Raw genomic sequence first — 26,545 nt, forward strand, 5'->3', positions numbered from 1 at the left:
CATAGCCCCAGGAGTTTCTGTTAAGAAATTGTAGACCTACATTTGGGAAAGGCTCAGAAGAGCTTGCCACTCCTCTTCTTTTTGTTACCATTATTAACGATGGCATTAAAGAATATTAATAGTGTCATTTATTGAATACTTATTGTATGTGTAGGCACTGCTTTAAACTGAGAGCTTAAGGCTGTAACTCTTCACATTGAGCCACAGATAACTACTTAGGGACAGAGCTATGCTGGATGCAGCCAGTATCCAAATCAGGAATTCAGTTCTGCCCTCTATCATTTATCCTCACATCTACTGAATATTTATTCATCCCTCAGATTTTACCTCTTATTCCTTAGTAGTCTTTCACTTTCGTGATTGTATTATGTGGAAAATAGAATGAGGATCCTGGAACAAGCAGAGGCATCAATCAAATGTGGTTTGATCGAGGGCCTTCAACCTCAACTCTTCCCTGTACCATTTTCCTGACCTATAGAATAAGGTTCAAATACCATCTTTGTACACTTCTCAGGGTGATTATGAGGCTCTGAGGAGATAATAACATAGTTCAGCCTTTTAAAAGGCTTTGAAAAGTAAAAAGTAATCTAGGACACAATACCTTTAACTTCATCCCTCTAAACATCTTTCCAAAGCAAAATATCTTGAATTATAAAATATGAAAGTATCAATCTATATTTTAATAATGACTTTATTGATCTATAATTCACATGCTATACAATCTTTTGGAAGTATATAATTTAGCAGTTTTTAGTATATTCACAGATTTCTACATTGTCTAATTTTAGAACATTACATCACCCCAAAAAGAGACCTGATAATCCACTAGTATTTACTCTCATTTCCTCCTTGCCCTGAACTCCAGGAACCACCAACATTCTTTCTGTACTGCTTTTGTCCTTTTTCCCTTTTAATCTGCCATCCCCAATGTTCAGAGTTCTAGACAGAGGTTACCTAGAGTTAGATGCTTAAAAGAAGGAAAATGTAGAAACCAAGCTGACGCTAAGCAGGCACTGAAATGCATGCTTCCCCAGACTCATGAATTTGGGGGCCAAAGGTGCAGCTTAGGAACCTACCATCTTCGGGGAGTATCAGGGAGCTGGCAGACTCGCAGTGGTTAAATCAATACTTAATGATGTTCGTCATGTAATTTGAGCCTCTAGTTTGTTTATGCTAGACCAACTTTATTCATACTCCAAACAAATTATCTCTTATAATTACCAGCCCGAAGATAAATCTCTAAATGTTTTTCTGATGATAGTGCTGTGGTTGGCAGGTGTTAAAAGTGCCTCCCAGGGACAAAGATTGAAGATGAGCTTGTTCCCACAAATCCTTCAGGCGAGGATGTTGAGCTTTCTATCCTGCCATGTGCAAAGGAGCCTTGTATGGTGCCCCGTTAATGAAATCTAATAGGCAAAGGTCGTACATCTTTACAAAGAAAAATGCAAAGCCGATGTGTGATAAATGGGCTCCATGGGGCTCAGTGGACAGGGTTTGGTGATAAAACCCATGTTTAAATATTCCGCTCGGTTTCTCTCTAATGTTCATGTCTTAAATGTCCCCTCATGGTAATTCTTTTTACCTGGGAGGAGGATGAGTAAAATAAATATAAAAATAAGAAGTCTATATATCTTTAGTGCTTTAAACTGAAGGGACTGGTATTGTTAAGGATAAACATTAACCACCCGAACAAACAGTTTACACCCAAAAGACTCTAAGTCTTTAAATAAATCATTTTAGAAAACTACCTAATTTAAATGTTTTTAAAGTCTCTTAAACAAAAATGTCCTATGATCTATATGCTTCAATCACTGCTATCAGAATACTAAGTAATGCATGCAAATATGCAAGCTTTTATCCAAAAATATGTACTGTTTTAGAAATTAAGGAGTAAGTTAAATCTAGAATTCTAAAGAGTTAAATAAATCAGATATTGTTGAATCAAATCACTGCTGGTTTTAGGAGAAGTTATCAGTTCATTTGCTGTAGTTGTACTGCTGAGCTAAGAGACAGTTCAATAAATCAACTCAAGCTTGATGGATTCTTCAATTCATTGAAATGAGTGCATGAAAGAGAAAAGAAATCTCTTAGTATTCCCTCTTTGACAAAAGGGTATGCAAAGAGCCTGAATGGATGAATGGTTGATTAATTTTGCCAGAAATTTTCTTGACAGCAGGAAATATGTTTTCGCATTACTGTTTGCCTGGGATTTATTTGGTAGACTATGAATTATTGCATGTAAATGTGTACCTGAAGCTACATTGCTGAAATAGATAGCTACTGGTACAATTTCTGGACACGGGACCTGTAATATTTCTGTTTAGTCTTGCATTCCACACCCTTCTGGGTTGCCCTGCAGCAGAGTATATAAATGTCTGCTCTCACTGATCTTAGTGTACAGTCAAGCACTACCAGTGATTCAATATTGAGCTTGATTTAAGTGTTCATCTGTGCCTCTCTCGTGGAAGTTTAGGGCTGGAGGCAACCAAGTGCCAAAGCTTGATAATTCCTAGAGTCATCAACCTACCAGTTTACTTGTGGACTCTTACCTTTAAATAAGAAAAAGAAGGCACAAGGTATCCTCTGCACATTCTATTTACAGCAAGCCTACAAATGACCACATTTCTTAGTTTTATCTCTACCAGAAGGGATGCAGCTATGTATGAAAAGTCCACGGCTGCTGTTCACAATAGCTGAACTCTGTGAGAACAGACATAGGGATGGCTGCTCAACTTACCACCTCAGTCCTTCCCTGAAAAGAGGGATGCTTACGCCCTAGAAGTGACCTTTCTTGGGTCAGTGTGGAGGGCAAAAAGATTTTCAGTTCTCAGTACCTGTACTGGACAGTAGGTGACAGTGTTGTTGTGTTCATGGAAACTTCCTCTGCTGCTGTATTCAGAGGCTGGAACACTAGAAAGCCCAAGAATCAGGTCATGACAAAAGAAGTACCTGTTTCACTCTCTCCCTACTTGCTGTGTTGTCCTAGAATTCATAGGCTGAAATGTTTGTGTTTGTGTTTGTGTTGTCCTAGAATTAATTCATAGGCTGAAATCCCAATCCCTGAAGTAAGGGTGTTGGGAGGTGGGCCTCTGGGAGGTGATTAGGTCATGGCAGCAGAGCCCTATTAAGTGGGATTAGTGCCCTCATAAGATGGGCTCCAGAGGAACTCCTGCCTCTTTGACCATGTGAGACACAATGAAAAAACAGTCACCCATGAACCAGGAAGTGGTTCCCCAAACACCAAATCTGTCAGATTAGACAAATCTGTCAGATCTTAGACTTTCCAGTTTCCAAAAGTAAAAGAAATAAATTTCAGTTGTTTATAAGCTATCTAATTTATAGTATTTAGTTACAGAAGCCTGAATGGACTAACATATTAATCATAAATTCTTTCCTGTTCACTTTATTTTTCTTCTAGGGGTATTAACATTGGACCCTTTTCTTTCTTTTATGTACCAGACTAGAAATTATCTATGACATAAGGCACATCATATGACATTTTGCCTAATTTCTCCTTTAACATATGCATATTTTGCATGTGGCAACACCAACTCTCTTGAAAGCTTACCACCACAGTGCTTATACTATCTCTGAAAATAAACGTATAGAGAGATTCTCCCTTTGAAGTTTTCAAAAACACACACACACACATACACACCCCTTACTAAGCTATGAGGCTGCAAAGTATTTTCATTGGCTATCTAGATTTGGTATCTCATATTTATCTTTAGATTACAATAAGAGAATAAGAAATGATTAAGAGAAAGATAATGTTAAATAAGAAGAATCCATTTCTGTCCTTATCAAATGTGACACTCAACTGCAAATGAGAATAAATGGTATATGTAAATGTACTCAACTAAAGCTCAGAAAACTTGGGTTCTGATTCCTCTTCCACCATCAAATAACTATGTCTGATATTGGGAATATTTCTAAATTTCTCCAGCTTCAACTTTCTCCTTGCTAAATGTAATCCTATTACCAGCTGGAGAATTGGCAAGTACCAATTTAGATTACTTTGATCATTTTTAGAGAAACCACATTTGTCCATGGACATAGAATTTTACTTTCTCTTTAAGTATCACAGCACTTCTAGATTTTGATTCTTTGCATGTTGTTAGCCTTTATTCAATAAATTTTCCCACACTAGCATTACCCAATAAGTGATCAGAATGTTTTCCCCATCAGCCTTCCAGTCATTTCTGCTGTTTTTCTTCTCTGTGGCTTCTAGGAGTTTAGATGATAGGCTCCCAATTCTTTTGGTGTCTCAGTGACTTAATTGTTAGCCACCTGGGACTAGCCCATAGTTGGCTAATGGGGAAAACAAAACAACAACAACAACAACAAAGTGATCTTTCTCAATAAAAGGTGAAAGACTTTTTCTAAATGCAAAAAAAAAAAATGATTTGGAAATTTTTTTTCTTAAAGTCATCTCTGCTCCTGAAAATGTTCACTTCTATTATTATAATCATTTAGTAAGTTTTCAGAAGCTATGGATTTATCTCTCTAGTTCTTTGATTGTAAGTGGCAGAAATTTAATTCAAATTCGTTTAAGGAAAACAGTGAATTAATGGCTAGAGCAATAATCCAGAAGAGATCTAGCTTCTGATAGACTTAAATTCAAACTAAATCATCAAGGACTATCTCTTTTTCTCCATCTCTTGCCTCTGTGTCTCTCCATGTTGGCTTCATTCTCAGGAAGACTCTTTCCATGACTTCCCAAGATAGCCATGGACAGCTCCAAGCTTATGTGATTCTTAGATCTCTGGATCTCAGAGAAGAGAGAGCTTCACAAAACTGCTGTGAAGTCTCTTATTCATCTGTCTTAGGTCATCTATTTTTCCTGAAACCCTCACTTTGGCCCTGTGGATGGAGTAGGTCTTGGCTCAGCCTATGTCATCTGCCACACCTGGAGCTCAGTGGGGGCATAAAGACAGCCTGCACTAGCCATAGGAACTGAGTATGGCTCCTCCCTACTTCATATAGTCAGTTACAGATGCCTTAAAAACTGAACGCTGTTCCTGCCAATTGGAGAATGTGAGATGAGACTTCAGAGTAGCTTTCTGTACTATGCCCATTCCTCCAACATTTTTCAGATGTTGGGGCGAGTACTATATTGTGTGTGTGTGTGTGTGTGTGTGACAGAGAGAGAGAGAGAGAGAGAGAGAGAGAGAGAGAGAGAGAGAGGTGTGTGTGTGTGTGTGTGTGAGAGAGAGAGAGAGAGAGAGAGAGAGAGAGAGAGAGGTGTGTGTGTGTGTGAGAGAGAGAGAGAGAGAGAGAGAGAGAGAGAGAGAGAGAGAGAGAGAGAGATGCACTGGAGGTGGCTATGCACAGCAACACAGGAGAAAGGACTCACCTGTGGCTTCTTAGGTAGAAGAATGTTCTCTCGCAGCAGGTAGAAGTATGATTGTATTGTTATTTCCCAGCAAGCCAGATGCCTAGCTATTTTTTGGAAGTTTTTAAAAAGTCAATATAAATGTCAGAGAGAGAAGTTCAGTTTTGTCTTGGGAAGTACAGTCATGTGTTACTTAACGGGTCTGTGTTCTGAGAACTTTGTCATTTGGTGATTTAGTCACTGTGTGAGCTTCATAGCATGCTTAAACCTAGAAAGCATAGTAATCAATCACTCCACGTGGCCTCCTGATAAAATCAAGAGATACGGTATACACAAGCTGTAGGATGAGTCAGAAAACAGTTGAGAATAATAGTGGAAGAGCAAGGAGATAGATAAATACAGTTAGGGAGACAGACACAGAGATTTTCTTAATCGTGAGCCTTGGCTTGGGGCCCAGTGGTCGCTGGAGGTCTATGTCTCCTTCGTTCAATCCATCTCAGAAGGATCTGTCTACAAGAGATGTGCCGGAAGCCAGAAGCAGAAAAGATGGATGCTTGTTGAGCCTCACGAATGTGATGTCACAAGCCCCAGGAAAAATCAGACACAGATAAACTACGCAACCTGGACACTGCACACTCAAGTTAATTGGGTCTGCCAACTGGAGACGACAGAGAACTGGCTTGCTTGTTTTTGCAGCTGTATAAGAAATAAGACAGTGAGAGCAGTTGCTTGATTCAAAAGTTAGAATAAACAAAAGATAACAACATAGGATGATTCAAAACTCACACACACACACACAAAGCAACAGTGTGTGGTGGGTGAGAGTGATGGACTTCTTAGAGATCACCTTTCCAAAAGATGTGTCTAAGTGCAGTTTTCTATGACATAAATGCATGTGTCAGGGCCCTTTGAAGACTAGAGATGTTTGCTGGTGGTAGAAGGGTAGAGGTGTCTGATTATAAAGGTTTGGCTCCTTTCCTATAAGCAAAAGAGATTTGCTTTGGTCACTAGTAAAATGTAATTGCAAGCCCCTATTCTGTTTTCATATTCTCAGCTTGAAATCATTTCCTCTATCATATGAGATCCTGTATTCTTTAGCTAAATCTCACTCTCTAGGTTTCTCGTTTTTCCAAAGAGAGGTGTTAAGAATATCCATTACTTCCTTCCAAATTCACTGATAGTGTCATATTTTTTGTTTTTTCATAGTGGACCTGTGGATTCCCCTCCTTTTTTATGACTCCTAACACTCCCTGTGTGGTTCCCAGCACAGCCAACGTCCGAGAGCTTGTAGAGATGAACGTCTCGGGCCCACCTATTAAATCATAGTCTATATTTTAACAAGCATCCCAGGTGATTGTATTAGAGAAGTTTAGGTCACCATATCTTGAGACTCAGCATCCTGATGTTGAGGGATGAGCAGGTAAGGCTATACAACTTGCCTCTGCTAGGAGGAGTTCTCTTAATTGATCTTCCCTTAAATAATGTGCTGAGCTAAACAAGTCTCCATTCTGCTCTATATAGCACATACTGACGGATTACCTCAGCTGAATGCTCGAAGCTAACTTAAAACTCTCTAAGAAAGCACAGGTGTGTGCACACCCTGTGATTAAATTCATTGTTTACCAAGTATCAGCTGTGTTTGCTCCAAACCTGTTCATACTAGTTAATATAATTACACAATCTTGAATGTACTGATGAAGTAGAAATAAGATAGTTTTTTTAAGATTAATGCTTTGGAAACACAATAGAATGAAATGAGGCATGCTCTCAATGAAAATATGTTCTCAAATAATGACAATACTCCCCCTATAAAAAATTGGGGGAGGGTAAAAAGGTTGATACTGATACATGTGTTTAGATAATTAAGGCCCAGAAATGGGTTTTGATGACTTTTTCGACATAGCTTAGTTATCAGGCAAGGCTGCTGACATTCACTGAATATTTGTAAGCATCTTGCATTACACATTGATACTCTCAAAATATTGGTCACATTTTAGTTTACCTAGGATTAAAACATAAGTTAACCTATTTTCAGAAATACCAAATATAAAATTTAGTGTCTTAAAATGCTCTGTTTACCCATAATTGGTTTGGAATAATACAACTTTTCTATTATTAAAAAAAATCCATTCTGGAAAATACCTATGTAAACTTCACTTTCCTGAACTAGGAAATGATATCTAATAAATTCCGTGCTCTTTCTTTTAAACTATGATACTTTTTTTTTTGTCTAACAGAATCAAATTACTGTTCATAAGCATACCAATCTAACTAAAAGACAATTGATAGAAATTTCAAATTTTTACCACCTTAGAAAATGGAAATCTTTGGCCATTTAGTATAAAACATCCATGTAAATGCTCTCCATCCCTGACTTATTTCTATAATTCTCCTACCTCTTTAACCAGACAGAATTAACTGTGAAAAAGTGTGTGTGACTTGTTATTTTTTAAGTTCACAAGACTCTTCTGCTGTTATTCTCTAAGGCAGTGCATCTTAACTGGGCTGTCTCCAGAGAACATTTGGCAGTGTCTGGAGACACAGGTGATTGTCACAACTTGGGAAGGGAGTGTGCTATTGGCATCTAATGGTCAGAGGCTGGGTATGCTGCTAAATATCCTGCAATGCACAAAGCAGCCCCCAACCCCAAAGAACTGTCCAACCCAAAATGTCAGTGCCCAGGTGGTAGAACCCTGCTTTAAAATGAATTATTTTTACCAGTGATAAATGTAGATTTTTTTTCTGGATTTGACTTGTTTAGAGTCATTCCATAAGTAGTTCTTGGTTAAAATTACAACTAAATTACTTTGTATACTACCAGAACCAGCTCTAGGACTCCCTATCTACCTTGAAGGCAAGGACTGTAGATAATTTCTAAGGCCTCATGGATGGTACTAATAGCAAAGGAAGTTTGATGGCTGTAGCGATTTGAGCTTCTGAAGAGTCCAGGGACCAGAAAGACACTCCCTTACTCTGACCTAAAAAAAAAAAAAAAAAAAAAAAAAAAGGAGTTTTTCTTGATTGTTTGGATTGTACTGTATTTAAATAGTACTATATGGTTTAAATTTATTAAAAATAATTTTCATTTTATGTGTTTATATAATTGTAGAGATTTGTTTTGTCACTCCTCTTTAAAAACACATTTTTTTTTCTTTTTGTGGTGCTGAGGATTGAACCCAGGTCCGTACACATGCTAGGCAAGAGCTCTACCCCTGAGCCATATCCCCTGCCCTATAATACCCTTTTTAATTGGGGTACAAAATTCCATGAAAATCAAAGTTAATACAAATACCTCACTAAAGTTATCTTTCCAAGCATCATGTCTCTCCCTATGATGAGGGTTGCCTGGAAATAAAGTAGGGATTTGAAGCATTATCATGTGTGTGTCTGTGTGTGTGTGTGTGTGTGTGTGTGAGAGAGACCTTTATGTTTGGTATCTTAAGTTCCAACTATGGGTTTATCTCATCATCATCCCTCTTCCAGGAAATGACTCTTATCTATCAATCTCATTATAACTGGTGCCATTTCTGGGTTTTGTGGTATTTCCAATCCATCTCAATTGTTTGGCCCCAAAGCAAGGGAACCAAACCAATGGTAACAACCACAGTTCTTTCTCCAGGATTTTGGAACTCAAGATCAAAAGGAAATGGGCTGTTGACCAAGTTGCAAGATCTGCAATGATTTTTTGCAGCCACTCAAGTTCCCCACCGCATGGAGGCTGCTCCTTGACTGTGGGAGGGTAGATGAAGCCCAAAGAGGATGGAGAGGCAGGGTGGCCTGCACCCTCCTGGCCATCCCAGTTCCTTCAGTTCTCCCTGAGCTTCTGTAAGAATGCTCCCCAAATCCTTCCATGTTTTCTACATAAGCCAGTTAAGTACCTGTGACTTGCAGTTAAGAGGATCACAATAATGCAGTTCCCTACCTGAAAAGGAATTCCTCAGGCACCCCACACAGACATCTCCAAAGGAAGATAAAACCACAAACACCAGAGTGTATCTGTTTTCAGGAGGGGGTTTCTGGTAATTAGCTTAGATTGCAACAAATGGCATACACAGACTGTTGGCTCTGCATGTGTGCTCTAAGATTGGTGTTTACCCTATTATATTCCAATTTAAGAATGGCATAAAGTTTATCAGTGAGCAAATGGATCCAAGCAAGACATGTATATGGGCGGTGAGAGGTGTGGGCCTTGATGGATAGATATTTTTACACTTCAAAAAAAAAAAATTAATGAATTACTTTCATTGAGTTGATAGCAAAGGGGACACAACCATATTCCCCATTTAAACTTGGGGATGGTTGGGTATTTTTAGCAAATGAGTTGTCAGCAGAAAGGCTTCATTAGACCCATCAGGATATCTGCCCATGAAGAACGAACTCCCAAACTGTACTGACGGTTTCCTTGAGCCAAAATGATGAAGCACCTCTGACAAGAGCCATATTGTGCTCCCCATGTGCAGAGCGCGTGAGGAACAAAGGAGGCAGTTTGATCTTCGTTTGGTCAGGTTAATATTGACACAGCTTACATGTGTCAGAAACCTATGTGATGCCATGTATCGCCAGGCTCTGGAGACTTGCCTGGTGGTTTCCATGAAGCAGAAAGGGGAAACCAGAGAGGAAAGAAGGGCTCCTGCTTTCTTGAAATAGCCTTCAAACTCGTTGATTTGTTTTTACGAAGGAAAATAAATAAAGCTATTGAATGTTCAGGTTCATGACTCAAGCCAATTTTTTGTATCTATACATAATTGTGAAAAAATACATTGCTATTATTTCTACTTGGTAGTTAGACTATTGCCCAGGTTCTACCATTTCAATAATAAAGCATGCCTGGTGGTTGGATTGCCCTTTGCTTGAGTGTTCTGAATTATTCATTCTCATGTAGAAATCCTTAGAAACGTACATGAACAAGGAAGGGGCTTTCAGGGGAACGACCATCCACCTTTCCTCACTACTTTCAGTGGCTGAAAGTTTTGATGATTGTCATCTGTCATTAAAGAAAAATGCAAATTAGGCTGACCTAGTTACTGAGGTAATGACTTTTCTGTCTTTAACTGGTTGAGAACTCCCAGCATTGAAGTCTTCTACCAATTGTTTCTGAGATCTGTCTAGGACTTTCTTTGGTGAAGTACAGTATTTAAGCACCTTTTCCCGGGTCAACTCCTGTTGGTATGACATTATTCCTTTTTATGATGCAGACACTGAGGAAGGGGTAGGATTTTTGACTTAATTTCAGGCTAACCTGAAACCAGCCCAGATTTTTTTTTAAAAGTTCTTAATTTAAACCTATGCTTTGAGGCGAATTATTTCCCAACCAATCACCCCCAACTCTTTTCTTTCTTCATTAAAGATATGGTTATGGGAATAAATAATACTTGTCCCATGACATGAAAATAAGCATTTTCAATTTTCAATTAATAATTAAAGTGATCTCCCTTCTATTCTTGAATTCTTTCAAGTGGGCACCTTTACTACAGTTGTTGCTCCTAAGACTTTTAGCTTGATAACATTATTATAAGTATCTTGATAGTTGTGCCCTAATAAGAAGACTCTGTTCTTATAGGGTTCTTGTATTAAGATGCCCACTCCATCAGGGAAAAATAAAACAACCCTCTTGATTCTTCCTACTCCCCTCCACAAATTCTAATTCTTGTTTTTCTGTGGGCTTTTGAGCAGAAGACAAGTTATGTTGAGAGCATCTTTAGATAACAAGATTTTTACACACTGAATGGTAAAATGGACTCTCCTATTTTGGTGTGTCTAATCTACCAGAGCAAGGAAAATACACGGGGCTAATTCTGAATAACCAGTGATTAGGCGGTGTGTACTGCTTCTTTTCACCCCTATGTATATATGGATGCTCAACTTTTCAAAAATACATATTGCTGCAAGGATATCACAACATTCTTCTTTATAGAATTTTTTTCAGGCTTCTAATTTTAGTCTCACATATAATTATAAGTCATTCCACGTTTACACTTTACAGAATAAGTGAGAAACTGGAAACTGATCATGATGCATGACAATATTAGATCTTCAAAAGTTTAGCCTGTCACAGTGGCACATGCCTATAATCCCAGTGACTTGGAAGGCTGAGGCAGGAGATGGTAAATTTGAGGTCAGCCTCAGCAACTTAGCAAGGGACTAAGCAACTTGGTGAGACCCAGTATCAAAATAAAAAACAAAAACAAAAACAAAAAGGGTTGGGGATGTGGCTCAGTGGTTAAGCAAGCCCTAGTACCAAAAAAAAAAAAAAAAAAAAAAAAACCAGAAAGAAAAGAAAGTTTAATGAGTGTATTATTATTAGCAGTTGTCAAAATTAAGGCTGCTTCTTGCTTTTATATAGTGACAAGGAGGGAGAATCAGTACTAAATAGAAGTAAAAGAATAACAAAAAAATATTTTATTTTATTTATTTTAGCTTATTGGAACTGGGGATTAAATCCAGAGGCACTTAACCAGTGAGCCACATCCCCATCCCTATTATTATTATTATTATTATTATTATTATTATTATTACTATTTTGAGACAGGGTCTCACTGAGTTGCTTAGGGCCTCATTAAATTGCTGGGGCTAACTTTGAACTCCCTTTCTTCTTGCCTCAGTCTCGTGAGCCACTGGAAGAGCCACCGCACCACCACACCCAGATTAAAACAACTTTTTATCAAGTTAAAAAATTAATTAATGAGTAATATCTTCAGTATCTCCTCATTTTAGGATACTATAGGAGTGAAAATATGGCCTCCAACATCAGGCTCACCTGGGCTGGAGTTTCATTTTCCACACAGGTGGGCTGACTGATGTCAACTACTTAACTTCCCAGGGCCTCCATTTCCTCAGTGCAAAGCAGATAACTACCGACCTCACAGAAGCCTCTTAAAGTTTAAATAAGATGATGCAAAGCATTTAACAGAATGTTGAATGCAGAAGCAGTGCTTGAATTATTTTAGGCAATACATTATTGATTTAGGTCAACAAAATTAATTGAGTAACAAATGAAATTATATTGATATACGTGCTACCCTTTAATTTATATATTCTAGTATATTTCATTTCCACCAAATATTTCCACAAAAGGTTTGATCTTTGGTTATAAAGAATGAAAATGGGAACTATTTGACTCTATTTTCAAAATTTGACACATAATATAGTTTAACAGATGAAATTTTTTAGTGAATAATAAAGTTTTTTAGATACCTTGACTATCTTATAAATATATAAGAACAATAGTGTGTAAAACTTGATATCTGGGAAGAATATGGGAAATATCTTTGCTTACCAATTAAAGAATGCATAAAATAACAGAATAAATAAAATCTCTTAATTTATGCATATTGTATTCTCATAAATCATTTCCTGTCAAAATGATCAGACTTTATTATTGCTGAATATCTTAAACATCTTAATAGAATTTTGGTAGCATAAATCATACAGCTTTCAGTTAGGACATTTGTATACATACCTCAGCATTTTTCTTATATCTTGTTTAAAAAAAAAAATAGCCTTCAGTCTAGAAACAAATCCATGCAGAGTATAAATGTCAAACTATACTCTTAAATTTCAGTAACTCAGCAATCCAGGTTGCCCACTATGCTTACCAAGTAGTTATGGATCGTCAAACCCTAGGATTCTCTGTTCTTCAAAATGCAGTTGTACAAACTGTGTTTTAATCTTGGTAATGATTTTTATCTACAAGTATCCTACCTGTGAGTGATAGCTATTCACCTGATTTTTCTATTTCCTGCAAGAAGGAAAAGATTTTCAGATATAACAATTCTAGGAGTAGCTTGTCCTTGATGCTACAAAGTAATTTATTTCATATAATAAAAGCCCTAATTATTCCAAATTTGTAAGGGAGACAACTAACTGCTTTGGATAGTGTGTGTAGTTCACAATACTGGACCTAAGTGGAGAGAAGAGTATAGGGAGTAAAATTTACTGAAGGTTATTTGGCAATTGGAGGAGAAATGACGGAAAAGCCTCTACCCATGGCAAGTTAACTGAAGGAAAAATCACTCGGTGTTTTTTCATTTGTTTTGTTTTGTTTTATGCTTTCCAACCATGAATTCGGTAAATTTATTGGACACTATCACTGTTGCTATCCCAGATCCTGTATTAGTTCAAGTAGAGCTGTATCATATGTGTTTCTCTGCCTGGGGTCCTAAGGATCATCAACTGTTTTTAAAGCTCTTGAGCTCTATACCTTAGCTTGTCACTTGGAAATAATAAAGTGTTTTCCGCCCCACATTTCCAGACCTTCTTATTTCAAAACTAGGAATCTCTCAGGTAAAAAGACTCATGACCTCTAAAAATGCATAATGACCCAATCTTGGTAATCACCCATGACAAAGGACTGTGACAGAGAGCAATTGCTGTTCTTCCTAAATGGTGGGATCAATCTGGGATTTTGCCATTTGCAATGATTAGTAAAGGAACTTCCTAAATTCCATGCCGTGATTGTAAAAGAGGTGTGTGCCTAGGCTGGGGATGGTAAATTAAAGGGGAGGTCCTCTTTATTTTTTAAACCCTAGAAAATTAATTGGGAATGCATATAATTTTAATTTAAGGTGGGAGAAACGTTTCAGAGGTGTTTGAGCAGATTAACAAATCGTATTTGTATACATGTAACTAAAACAGTAATTTATCAGGTAGAAGGCAGATGGGGGGAATAAAATGCCAACCTGTATCTACAGTTGGGTTGTGTTGATGATGAAGTGCTGTTTATTCAGGACCAGCCTAGCTTGTCAGCAACATAAGAGCCATCGCAGCACATGACTCCCTGCATAGCTAGAAGACAATAATAAATTATCTCCTATGCAAACAGCACCGGCATAAAAGCAGAACAAACAGACTGTGCCGCCTGGATTCCTGAAGATTCTCACTCATTCCCTTGTTTGATTCTATTTTAAACATGAAATTCTTCACATTATCCTAGGGCCAGTAAGGATGGAATTCAGTTTGAACAATTATGTTAAGGTACAAAGGGCATCATGGATAACAATCTCTGTTTTGGGGGTTACTGTAAAATGTAAGTATTTTGTCTCTCTAACAAGCTTAAGTGATTCACATAATTTTTTGTTTTATTAATATTTCATTAGATTCTGTGGAATTCAGGTTCACCCAGAGGAAAACTGAGACGGTGTTACTGTTAGACATGATCATAAGTATCACTTAAGGGACATGATGAAAATACAGATGCTTGAATCCTGTCCCTAACTTGCTACACAAGAATTTCTAGCAACTGCCCAGAAATGTACACTCTAGGATGATTTTTATGATGACACTAGTGTGAGGAATCAGGACGGAGTACGTGGGTCAGTACAAGTCTCATGACAAGGGTGAGAGCCCAAAGGACTGGTTTGCAGGAAAATAAATCAATCAAGAAGTGCCTCCCTGAGGCAGTGCTTTGCAGATTTCATTGTGAATCAAATCACCTGGGTTGGGGAGAAAAGGCAGAGTGGACATTAGTCAGTAGGTCTGTATGTGGCCAGACAATGCATTTCTATAAAGATGCCCATTGTGGTCAGTGCCACCCGACTTGAGTCTGATAGTATTCTAGAGTTATCAGCATAACACGATAGAATCCAAACAGGTTGAATAGTAAACAGTCCCCAAACATGGCTTTGGATAAAGCTGATTCTTCTGCATTTGAATCTTGTGCTCCGACAGGAGCAAAACCTGCCCTCTTGTTTGAGTGACAGTCAGGAATGTAGTATAATCATTATTATATGTGAAAATTTGTTTGAAATTTTTGTTTTCTTTTAAGGATTTATAAATGTAAACAGGGTTATATACATAATGAAAAAACTTATGGGAAACGAAAATTTTAGGGTTTCTCACGTCAAAGCCTTCAATTACTGTAGGTACTTGTTGTTCACTCCTGTTTTTCTTCAGGATCAGATCTTTTATAATTCATAATTGCAAAAAGTTCAACACTCAGGTTCTTGATTAATCAACAATGATGATTTGAAATATTTTTTCTTCTCTGTGGTGCCAGGGATTCGAACCGCGGCCCTTGCCAATGCTAGGCGAGTGCTCTCCAAGAGGAGCTGTTCCTTCAGCTCCATGAAATGTTTTTTCTATCAAATTCATTTTATATGTAAGATGAGGTCCAATTTCAGAAAAAAGGCGTATTCTAAAGATTGACTTCTACCATGGGTGAATTTATTTTTTTAAAAAATCTGCTTCAATATTTTTATGATGCAATTTGGATAATAAATAAAAAGCACAAAAAGTGATTGTATAGTTTGTGGAAGACATGCTTCCAAAAGCTATTGTAAGTGAGCATTAAAAACTTCATTACCAAGTCAGTACAGATTCTTGGTATTCATCAGCAATATAGCCTGAGACCTTTGTGGATTCCTGTAAGCACCTCTTTGTAGCCTAAGAGGGAAAGTGACCTTGTAAGATGCCTAATGAGAGTAACTGTCACAGAATAGATAGCAAAGCCTCATGGAGAGGCTGTGATTGGCAGGGCCTGCACACCTGCCAAGGGTATCATGCACCCTGTCAAGGGCCCCACAGACTTTGACATCAAGCAGCATTAGAGAGTACATGTATTATGGCTACTTGGGGTATCTGGTAAATAGTCCAAGCCACCACAACTAAATCTTCATTTTCAAAGAGCTGCCTCTGACAAACATTAATGTGGTCATGAATGCGGACAAAGTCTGCAACTATGTGCACTGCACTGTTGAGCTCTTCACAGTGGTTAACTGAGGAAGGGCACATGGCACTTCCATCTCCCATGGCATACATTTCTGTATTATCTTAATATTTTACCAGCAGCAGGGGAGGGAGGAGGAGAGGGAAAGGGGAGGTACTAGGTAATGAAATTGCCCATATTATGTGCATATGTATAAGTATATCACAATGAGTACCATTATTATTTATAATTACAATGCATCTATCAAAATTAATTAAAAATTAATTTAGGGCTGGGGATATAGTTCAGTTGGTAGAGTGTTTGCCTCACATGCACAAGACTTTGGGTTCAATCCTCAGCACCACAAAAATTTTAAAAATTAATTTAAAACTCTATTTTACCAGCAACAGGCATAATTATGATTACTATGATGATCAGAAAAAAAATATAAAATTGTTTAAATCCCTTGAGTGGACATCATGGTGTTTTTCATTGAGTAACACAATAGACTATTAGTTGATTGATTATATACATTGATTTACACACACACACACACACACACATATGTATATATGTATAGGGTCATTGCTCAGTGTCCATGGGGAATTGGCTCTAGGATCCTCTTTGAATAACCAAATCTGCAGATGCTCAAGTGCATTATTTAAAATGGCATAGTATTTTCATATAACCCACACACATCCTCTCATGTACCTGAAATTATCTCTAAATTACTTATTCAATGTATATGACTTATGTGGTGCTAATATAATGTAAATGTTATATAAATAATTTTATAATGTATTGCTTAGAGAATAATGACACAGTAAAAGGACCGTACATATTTAGTACATATGTAAGTTGTTTTTTCAGAAGATATGTGATCCATGGTTGATCAATTCCACAGATATGGGGGATTGGCTATATGCATATTTGTAAGCTATAATACAGAATTGAGCAGCACAGGTTGATTTTGTGTATGTGTCTCTCTGTCATGCAATAAATATTTCTTCAGCAACTAGGATGTGCCAGTTGTGCTAGAAGCTAGCATGTGGCCTACGCTGTGCTTCTAGGTGCTTTCTGCAATCATTCATTCTTTCATAGCTGCCACATAGACCCAGTAGATCTGATGTCAAAATTCCTATAAAAGTCTTTTGGCATGAGCAGGGTGTGATGGCACATGCTGTAATCCTAGTGACTCAGGAGATTGAAGCAGGAGTATTGCACGTTTGAGGCCAGCCTCAGCAACTTGGCAAGGTTATGTCTCAAAATAAAAATAAAATTTAAAAATAAGGACTGGGGATGTAACTCAGTGTTAAAGTTCCACTGTTTTCAATCCCCAGGACCACACCACACCACATACAAACACACAAAATAAAATAAAATAAATAGATAAATATCTATCTGTACTTCTATGCTACAGTAAAGATCACTCAGTAGACTATTAATTTCATCCTTAGGAATTTCTGTTTCTAACTAATAATAATCATTAGCAAATAAAAATTTTGAATTATAAAAATATAAGGTATATTTTTATGTTTGAATTTTTTAATTATAAAAATAAAAAATATAAAATAAATATTTTATAGAGTACAATAATTCCCTCCTATTTTTCTGTGCTAGATTATGAACATAATCAACACACATTCATAAAAGTGATAGAATAAATATGCTTTGCAAAGTATTTGAATAAGTATTTTAGAAAAAATGTGCTAAGAAACTTACTTCTTACCTAACCTATTTCTTAATGATGGCAAAGACTCCTTCCTCCATTGATTTGGGAAAACCTATAAGTGTATTTTAAGCCATAGCATAAAATTTGCCAAACTTTCTCAAAGCAAGGTACTCATCTCATTTAACTCTAACCATAAATATCTGCCCTAATGTATCATAAGAACGGACGTTTTGATGGCACAACTCTCTACAGTCTGATATTAATATCAAATGTCCTGTTGTTTCAGAATTGTCTGTTTCACAGTAATATCACCAGTGACCTGAAAGCATTCACAGACAAGTTTGGTTTTGATGTCCTCATCCTGTTTGCTAGCTACCTATCAGAGGAGCAGCAACCAAGAAGGCAGATCGCTGTGTATTCCCAGAATCTTGAGCTGTGCAGTCAGGTGAGCCCTCCTTCGACCTAACCCGTTTCACTGCATCCGAGCCTGCTGGCTTCTACAATGCATGCTGGGAGATGGGTATGGATCTGTAGCTTGTAAGAAACTGACCCAAGAGATAGAGTCCTAGAATTTGAATTTTAGGAAATGTGGGAGGTATTCTGTGCATTGGGCCGTTTAAAGGAGCTTGTGTCCATTTTGGGTTGCTGTAAGATTCCTGAGACTGGGTACTGACATCTGCTTGGTCCTGGTGAGGGCCTCAAGGCAGATGGTGTCACAATGATGGGAGCATGTACAGAAGAGATCACATGGTGACACAGGAAGCAGGAGAGTGAGTTGAGATGGCTGAACTTGCTTTCTAGCAGCCCATTCTCATGAGAACTAACTCAGTCCCATGAAACCTTCATTAATCCCTTCTGGGGGTGGTTCCCCCATGACCTATAGCCCTCTTAAAAGCCCCACCACCTCAACACTGCCACACTGGGGACCACACTTCTAGCACACGAACTTTTGGAGAACACACTCAACTCATATCCAGACCTTGGCAGAGCCCCATCATTTTTGTTCTAGACTGAATCCATGGATGCAGGTCCTCCTCATTCAAATAAGGACAAGATCACTTTGGGGTGCTGTTTCCTTTTGAGACTGCTCCTCCTGGGTGATAACTAACAAGGTTTAGCTTCTGTCTCAATAACTGCTTCATGCTCAGGGTTTAGTAACTGGTGATCTGATGCTTTAATCTGTTCGTTGGTGGTAGCTAAGATTCTGACTAGGTTAACAGTTGGATCCTCTGGGTTGATAGCTGAGCCTTTTAACTCAAGGTCTAGGAAATAAAAAGTAATCAGACAAAATTAATCAGAAGACAACACTGGATGTATCGAGCCAGTGTACTTGATGTCTCATGTGAGAATGTATGTGACTCATTCCAGGATGAACCACACAGGCATCAAATGCTCCTTCCCTCATCTTTCCTCATAGGTTAGATGCCTCGTGCATCCACAGGTGGCCAGAGGCAAAGCCTCCTTTCTTTCCTACATCTTCCCTTTCTGTCCTCCGAGAGCATCATCTCAGCTTTCTTAACACTGTGTGTACTCCAGCTTCCTCTCTGTGCTTTCTCTCTTCCAGATAAGAAGCCCTCTGTCTCTGCCACAGATGTATCTTGTGCTTCCTCCTCTGACCCACATGCTTGTGCATCCTGTGTCACCAGCCTGTGGCTCTTTCAATGTTTTATTATGCATTTGGTTTCAAAGCTGAATTTTTATCTTTGGTTACTGGCTTCCTAGGGATAAGATTTAGGCATTAGAAGTCTCCATGCTGGTAGTTTTCAAATCATATTAGAAGCAGATCCTTAGGAAAGGACTTAGATGATTTTAAACTTCTCTACCTGTAACTCTCCAGAGCCATGAGCCAGTGCATCAGTTGGATTTTGAGTTAAATGAGAAGAGAGTTTCAAAGATTTGAAGGGTTGGTAGTAGATTGTGAGGTTTCCCATGTTTCACATTATACAATTCTCAGGCATTTGAGGTGTTATTTTTAGACAGTTGAACATAGATTACCATTATGTTAAGAAAAAGTAAGAAGACAAATTGCCAAATGCAAAGACCACCTGAGTGCTCACACAAATTCCTGTGCCTCCCCCAGATTTGCTGTGAGCTGGAAGAGTGTCAGAACCCTTGCCTGGAGCTGGAGCCCTTCGAATGTGGCTGTGACGAGATCCTGGTGTACCAGCAGGAGGACCCATCCGTGACTTGTGATCAGATGGTTCTCCTTATCAAGGAAGTCATCAATAGGAGGTGTCCAGAGATGGTCTCCAACAGCCGGACGTCCTCAACAGAAGCTGTGGCGGGCAGTGCCCCCCTCTCCCAGGGCTCTTCTGGGATTATGGAGTTGTACGGTTCTGACATAGAGCCACAGCCCAGCTCGGTGAATTTCATGGAAAACCCTCCAGATCTCAATGATTCTAACCAGGCTCAGGTGGACGTCAATGTAGACCTCGTTAGCCCAGATAGCGGACTGGCCACCATTAGGAGCAGCCGTTCATCCAAGGAGAGCTCAGTTTTCCTCAGTGATGACAGTCCAGTGGGAGAAGGTGCAGGGCCTCACCACAGCCTTCTCCCAGGGTTTGACTCCTATAGTCCCATCCCTGAAGGGGCAGTGGCAGAGGAACATGCCCGGTCTGGGGAACACGGGGAACACTTTGACCTCTTCAACTTTGACTCAGCACCCATGGTTTCTGGGCAGTCTCAGCCATCTTCCCATTCTGCAGACTACTCCCCAGCAGATGATTTCCCCAACAGTGATTCATCAGAGGGTCAGCTCCCCACTGGGCCCAAAGGACTTGATGAGATAGGGATCAACATGTCCAATTATTCATCCAGTTCACTTTTGTCAGAGGCTGGAAAAGACAACCTTGTGGAATTTGATGAGGAGTTCGTCCAGAGACAAGAAAGTCTTGAAGACAATGTTGAAAGAAATTTGAGCATGACAGGTTTTATGGGAGATGACTCTCCTTCACCTGAAAGGCTGAAAAATATTGGGGAAAGGGTTCCACCAACGCCTATGAATAGCTTTGTAGAAAGCTCACCATCCACTGAAGAGCCAGCCCCACTCTATCCAGAAGACATAACCCACAAAGCAATTGATGCAGGGCACATGGGGCCACCTCAGACTCGTGCACGGTGCAGCAGCTGGTGGGGTGGATTGGAGATTGATTCTAAAAATATTGCTGATGCATGGAGTTCCAGCAAACAAGAATCTGTTTTCCAGAGCCCTGAATCATGGAAAGATCATAAGCCCAGCCCAGTGGATAGGAGAGTCTCAGATTCTGTATTTCAGTCAAAGAATCTTGAATTCTCAAAGTCAGATCCTTGGGAGTCTGAATTTGGTCAGGCTGAACTGGGTAGCAATGCTATTCAGGACCAAAAAGAAGGAAGTTTGCAGTTTCAGAACCTGCCCACTGAGAAGTCACATCTGTCAAGTGCTTCCCCCCAGGCAACAAACCACCTGATAGAAGACTTTGCTGCTTTGTGGCATTCTGGTCGATCTCCCACCGCAATGCCTGAACCCTGGGGAAAGTCTACAAATGATGCTGAACCAACAGCTGCAGTGTCATTTCCAGCCTGGAGTGCATTTGGTAATGAAGATAATACCAAAACTCTAAAAAATACCTGGAATCTTCACCCAACAAGTGGTGAGACACCTCCTGTGAGGGACCCCAGTGAGTGGGCCATGACCAAAAGTGGGTTTTCTTTTCCTTCAGAAAACCTACAGGACAATTCACCCAGTGAGATAAATAATGAAGCAGCTCCAAAAATCTGGGGCAAGAAAAACAATGACTCCAGGGAGAATATTGTTGTATCTGGAAATCCCAGTTCTGATCTGGAACATGCATGGAACAATTCTAAGCCACCAAGGGAAGATCAGAATGGCTTAGTGGATCCTAAAACTCGGGGCAATGTATATGAGAAGGTAGATTCCTGGAGACTTTTTGAGGAGAGTATTAAGAAAGGAGGGTCAGATGTCCTAGCTCCTTGGGAAGATTCCTTCTTATCATATAAATGCTCTGATTACAGTGCATCCAATGTAGGAGAAGATTCAGTACCTTCTCCCTTAGACACCAACTACTCCACCTCTGACTCTTACACATCACCAACATTTGCTGGAGAGGAAAAAGAAACTGAAAACAAGCCATTTGCAAAAGAGGCAGGTTTGAAGTCAAATGATGCTGACTGTGCCACAGAGGAGGTTGAAATTCCTCCACAGTCACCGCAGCAGCCACCACGAAATCGAATCAGTTCTGGTCCTGGGAACCTGGACATGTGGGCTTCACCTCACACAGACAATAATCCTGAAATAAATGCTGCTCATGACCCAGAAAAAGATTTACCCAGGACAGAGCACACAGATGATAAGGACGTCTCCATGGAGGATGACATGGCGGAAAGCAGCCAGTCCAGTTATGACGACCCCAGCATGATGCAGATGTACAATGAAACCAACCGGCAGCTAACACTTCTGCACAGCAGCACCAACTCCCGCCAGGCGGCCCCAGACAACCTTGACTTGTGGAACAGAGTCATTCTGGAGGACACGCAGTCCACAGCAACCATCTCAGATATGGACAATGACTTGGACTGGGATGACTGCAGTGGGGGTGTGGCAATCACCAGTGACGGCCATGCAGAGGGATACATGGCTGAAAGTACAGAACCAGAAACCCGATTTTCAGTGAGACAGGTGGAACCATGGGGCACAGAGCATCAGGAAGCAAATCAGATAGATTGGGAACTCCCCCAATCTGAACACACCAAGGACTCTGCTCCCAACGAATATCACACCCTGAATGAAAAGAGCGGGCAGCTAATTGCAAACAGTATTTGGGATTCTTTCATAAGAGATAAAGACATGTCATCATTCGGGTTGCCAGACCCATCGTATATTACAGATTCAGAACAAAGCGATCTGCCTCTTGAGAGGCCCGGAGATTTGCCCCCTGAAAGTCCCAGCCATTCAGCGAGTGATAAGGACAGTCACATTCAAGATGTGCTGGAAGTTTCTGGAATCAGTGAGTCAGAAACACTTACACCTCATCCTGACAACCAGGACACAGGGACAGGAGCCCTGCAAGGTGACACAGAATCCCTGGTGACCAGACTTGAGAGTCCAGAACATTTTGCACACTCAGATCCATGGATGTTAGGTCACAGCTATGAAAAAAGTGAAATTAAGAATGAAGTTCCAGGCTCCTGTGACAGGGGGAACCTTGATAAGGAGGAGCCAGTAGGTTTGGGAATGGATAGCACTTCAGGGATTTCTGGAAGAGGGACTGATGATCAAGAACTGTCTTCTCCAGTTGCATCTGACCATGAAGAAATCTGCACTGAATCAGAAAAAATAAGCTCTTTTTCAGTCACTTTCAGTCCTCCAACCAAGGAACCAGAGGATGTTTTAGAATATGAATCTCACAATACAACCTCTTATGATGCACAAACAGAGATATCCACAAATAACCTGCAAGCAAAAGAGACCTATGAAGAGTCCCTCGTAAGTCACAGGAACTCAGATGAAACTACTGAGATTCCAGGTGAGATGAATTTAACAAAAAATGTATCTTTCTCTGAAATGGATCCTGAGAAAACTGTAGAATATAATATTCTGGAGCCAGAGAGAGAGAATGAAGGGTCACCTCAAGCATCTCCCCAAAGCCTGAATATTTGTGATGGCCCTACAGATCGTGATGTGCAGGACAATCACACAAGCTCTGAGAAAGCTAAGAATCTTAAATCTAAGGGTACTGAGAACAGCCTTCCAGGAGCCAATTCATCTGGAGATTATGACAAAGATAGTGTTTCTAGTAGGTATACTCACTCGAGTGCATCAAGTCCTGACCTAAATGATTCTTTGGCCACATTGTCTCCCTGGGGCCATGGACCCAGTGTTGAACTTCAGCAAGAGGATGGAGATGAATGGAGTAAGCAGGATCGCCCAGAATCTGAACCAGTCACCACCAAGAGCCAAGAAGAAGCTATTTCTGAAGTGAAGGACTTGGAGAAAAGCAGAATGGATGGGCTTGAAAACAACTTTGATCACAAGGTTCCTAAATTTTTAGAGATTTGGAATGACTCAGTGGATCGTGATTCCCTGTCCTCTTTATCCAGTCCCGAAACAGGCAAATATTCTGACTATTCAGGTGATTTTCAGGAAAGAAATATAATGTTTAGCCATCAGGAGAAAAATGAATGTGACATTCCTGAACCTGTGCAGCCAGAGGACGCCAAGTTCATTCGAGCAACTTCCGACTCTGATGAGGATGGTGTAGGTGATGAAGAGTTGGTAGAGAAAGAGATCCATTTGGTCACTCATCAAGTTGCTCTGAGTGAATCCAGAGCTTGGGATTCATCGATTGAATCCAATTCCTTGGCCACAGCAGACACCATGCCTGAGGAGTTTTCTGACAATGCTGGCAGCTTAGAACCAGCAGAGAATGAAAATAAGTCAAACCCATTCTGTGACAATCCACAAAGCAGCCTTGATCATTGGAATTTCTCACCACTCACAGAGACTGAAATACAGATCACAGCAACAGAGGAAAGGACATTTTCTCCAGAAACAGAGAGGACCGGAGACAATGTATGGCAAATAACTCCCAAAACTGAACCAAACAGTGAAGATCATTCTAAATTGGAAATGCGTGGCTTCTCAGCTGAGAGCTGTGAGTGGTGGAATGCTCCCCAACCCAAAGTGAGACCACTGGGGAGTGCGTTTGAAGGGGAGTTGCCTAACTCGAGTGCTGTGTTAGAGGTGAATTCTTCAGACTACCAAGGTGTGGGTCCCTGGGGAGCACCCATGCAGGGTGGTATGGAATCCATGGAAACACACTGTACTAATCCTTTCAATGATAAACTTCAGTCACCCTTTCTGGACAATAGTGGGGACAACTCCCATGAGCAATTTTGGAACATTCAACCAAGACAGCCAGACCCAGATGCTGATCGGTTTAGCCAGCTTGTAATATTGGACCAAATTAAAGATAAGGATTCCATAGAGCAAATCATCTTATCTTCTGCTGGCAATGAGCTTCCTTCTGAAATGCCCACCCAAGAGCAGTGTCCGGATTCCATGCTGTCTGTCTGGGATCAGCCAGACCCAGCATTTACTCCTACAGATGAAAATGAATGTGTTACAGCTAATGGTTCAACTACAGAATGTCAAGAAGCAAATTGGTGGGAACAAGAAAAATCATACCTTGGTGAAATGACACATTCCAGCACTGCCACAGAAAATATCCCTGCTGTCAGTTCCCCCACACAGTTAATAAAGAAGTCAGGCTCTGAATGGGATAGCTCCAGCCCTAGTGAGAGCCCCCAAGGTACCTTTGTTCCAGATATTTTGCATGGTAACTTCCAAGAAGGTGGGCAGCTGGCCTCGGCTTCGCCTGATTTGTGGATGGATGTCAAGCAGCCCTTCAGTATAAGAGCAGATGGTGAGAATCCTGATATACTGACTCACTGCGACCAAGACAGCAATTCTCAGGCCTCCAACAGCCCTGATATATGTCACGATTCTGAAGCAAAGCAAGAAACTGAGCCAAACATCAGTGTTTACATGGGACCTGAAGTGAAACCCAGAGATTGTTATCTTGCTGAACCAAAGATGAATGAAGAACCCCATCAGGAGCTCGGGCAGGAATCCATCCTATTCGACTCAGAATTCTGTTCTAAAAATGCAATTCCACTGCCACCCATCGGTAGTCAAGCAAATATAGATGACTCGTCTCAGCCTCCCTCTTATAAAAGTTCTCCAGAACCTTCTGAAATGAACGATGATAATGGTACAGGTTTAAAAGCATCAGAAAAAAGAATCAGCTCAGATACAGCAGCTGTTTTGGAAGTTTCAATCCCAAGGATTGAGAATGTGGGAACTAGTGTTTCTGTAACTCACCAGAAGCCAACTGTGGAAGGCAGTGGCTCTTGGGTATCAGAGGGCTTTTTTCCTGAAAGTCAGACAGGTACAAGAGCTTCACCTAGCTATGAACCATCTTTTGCTCCTGTGAATCCTGCCACAGCTACTGATGCTTTGCTGGCCTCAGACACCTGCCTGGATATAAGTGAAGCTGCCTTTGACCATAGTTTCAGTGATGCTTCTGGTCTCAACACTTCTACAGGAACAATAGATGACATGAGTAAATTGACATTATCGGAAGGCCATCCCGAGACACCAGTGGATGGGGATGCAGGGAAGCAAGATATTTGTTCATCTGAAGCCTCATGGGGTGATTTTGAATATGACGTAGTGGGCCAGAATATCGATGAAGATTTAATCAGAGAACCTGAACACTTCCTGTATGGTGGTGACCCTCCCTTGGAGGAAGATGCTCTGAAGCAATCGCTGGCACCCTACACACCTCCCTTTGATTTGTCCTATCTCACAGAATCTACCCACGGTGCTGAAACAACAGAGGAAGCTGGATCTCCAGAGGATGTGTCTCTGGGGAGTGAAGCAGCAGAGATGTTGCTTTCCGCCCTTCCTGATCAAACTGAGGGAAAACACCCTGAGACCCCAAACGAACAACCTGGACACCAGCTGGTTGTGCTGCATATTCATGAAGACCCTGAATCAGTTTCTTTGCCTGTAGGAGGAGCAGGCTCCAACATTGAGTTATCACCATCAAATATTGACTGGGAAATAGAAACAGATAATTCTGATCTACCAGCAGGTGGCGACATGGGACCATTGAATGGTAAGAAATTTCCCCATTCCTCCACCCCCAAGAAATTGCTGACCTCATTTAAACTTATTCCATAGTAAAACACACTCTACCTACCAGTGTAGGTAAAGAGAAACCAACCACATTTGCGATGCATACTAACCAATGCTTGCATGATGCAGTTAAATCTAACGCTTATAATACCTATCCCTGATTGTGTGTGAGAAAATTGAACAACTCTACAAAATATA

The 26,545-nt window shown here is 40.1% G+C and overlaps 1 protein-coding gene across 6 annotated transcripts in view; it reads left to right on the forward strand.

Moving 5' to 3' along the window:
• PRUNE2 (prune homolog 2 with BCH domain) overlaps positions 1 to 26,545 on the forward strand; it is a 255,008-nt gene that overhangs the window by 142,882 nt on the left and 85,581 nt on the right. For all 6 annotated transcript variants that reach the window (XM_079112083.1, XM_079112086.1, XM_079112085.1 and 3 more), the window contains exons 7-8: positions 17,936 to 18,094; positions 19,730 to 26,327. In XM_079112083.1, coding sequence (XP_078968209.1) covers positions 17,936 to 18,094; positions 19,730 to 26,327 — 6,757 coding nt within the window. The remainder of the gene's footprint in view (positions 1 to 17,935; positions 18,095 to 19,729; positions 26,328 to 26,545) is intronic.

Source organism: Sciurus vulgaris (genome assembly GCF_902686455.1).
Source record: "Sciurus vulgaris genome assembly, chromosome: 15".
NCBI lineage: Eukaryota > Metazoa > Chordata > Mammalia > Rodentia > Sciuridae > Sciurus > Sciurus vulgaris.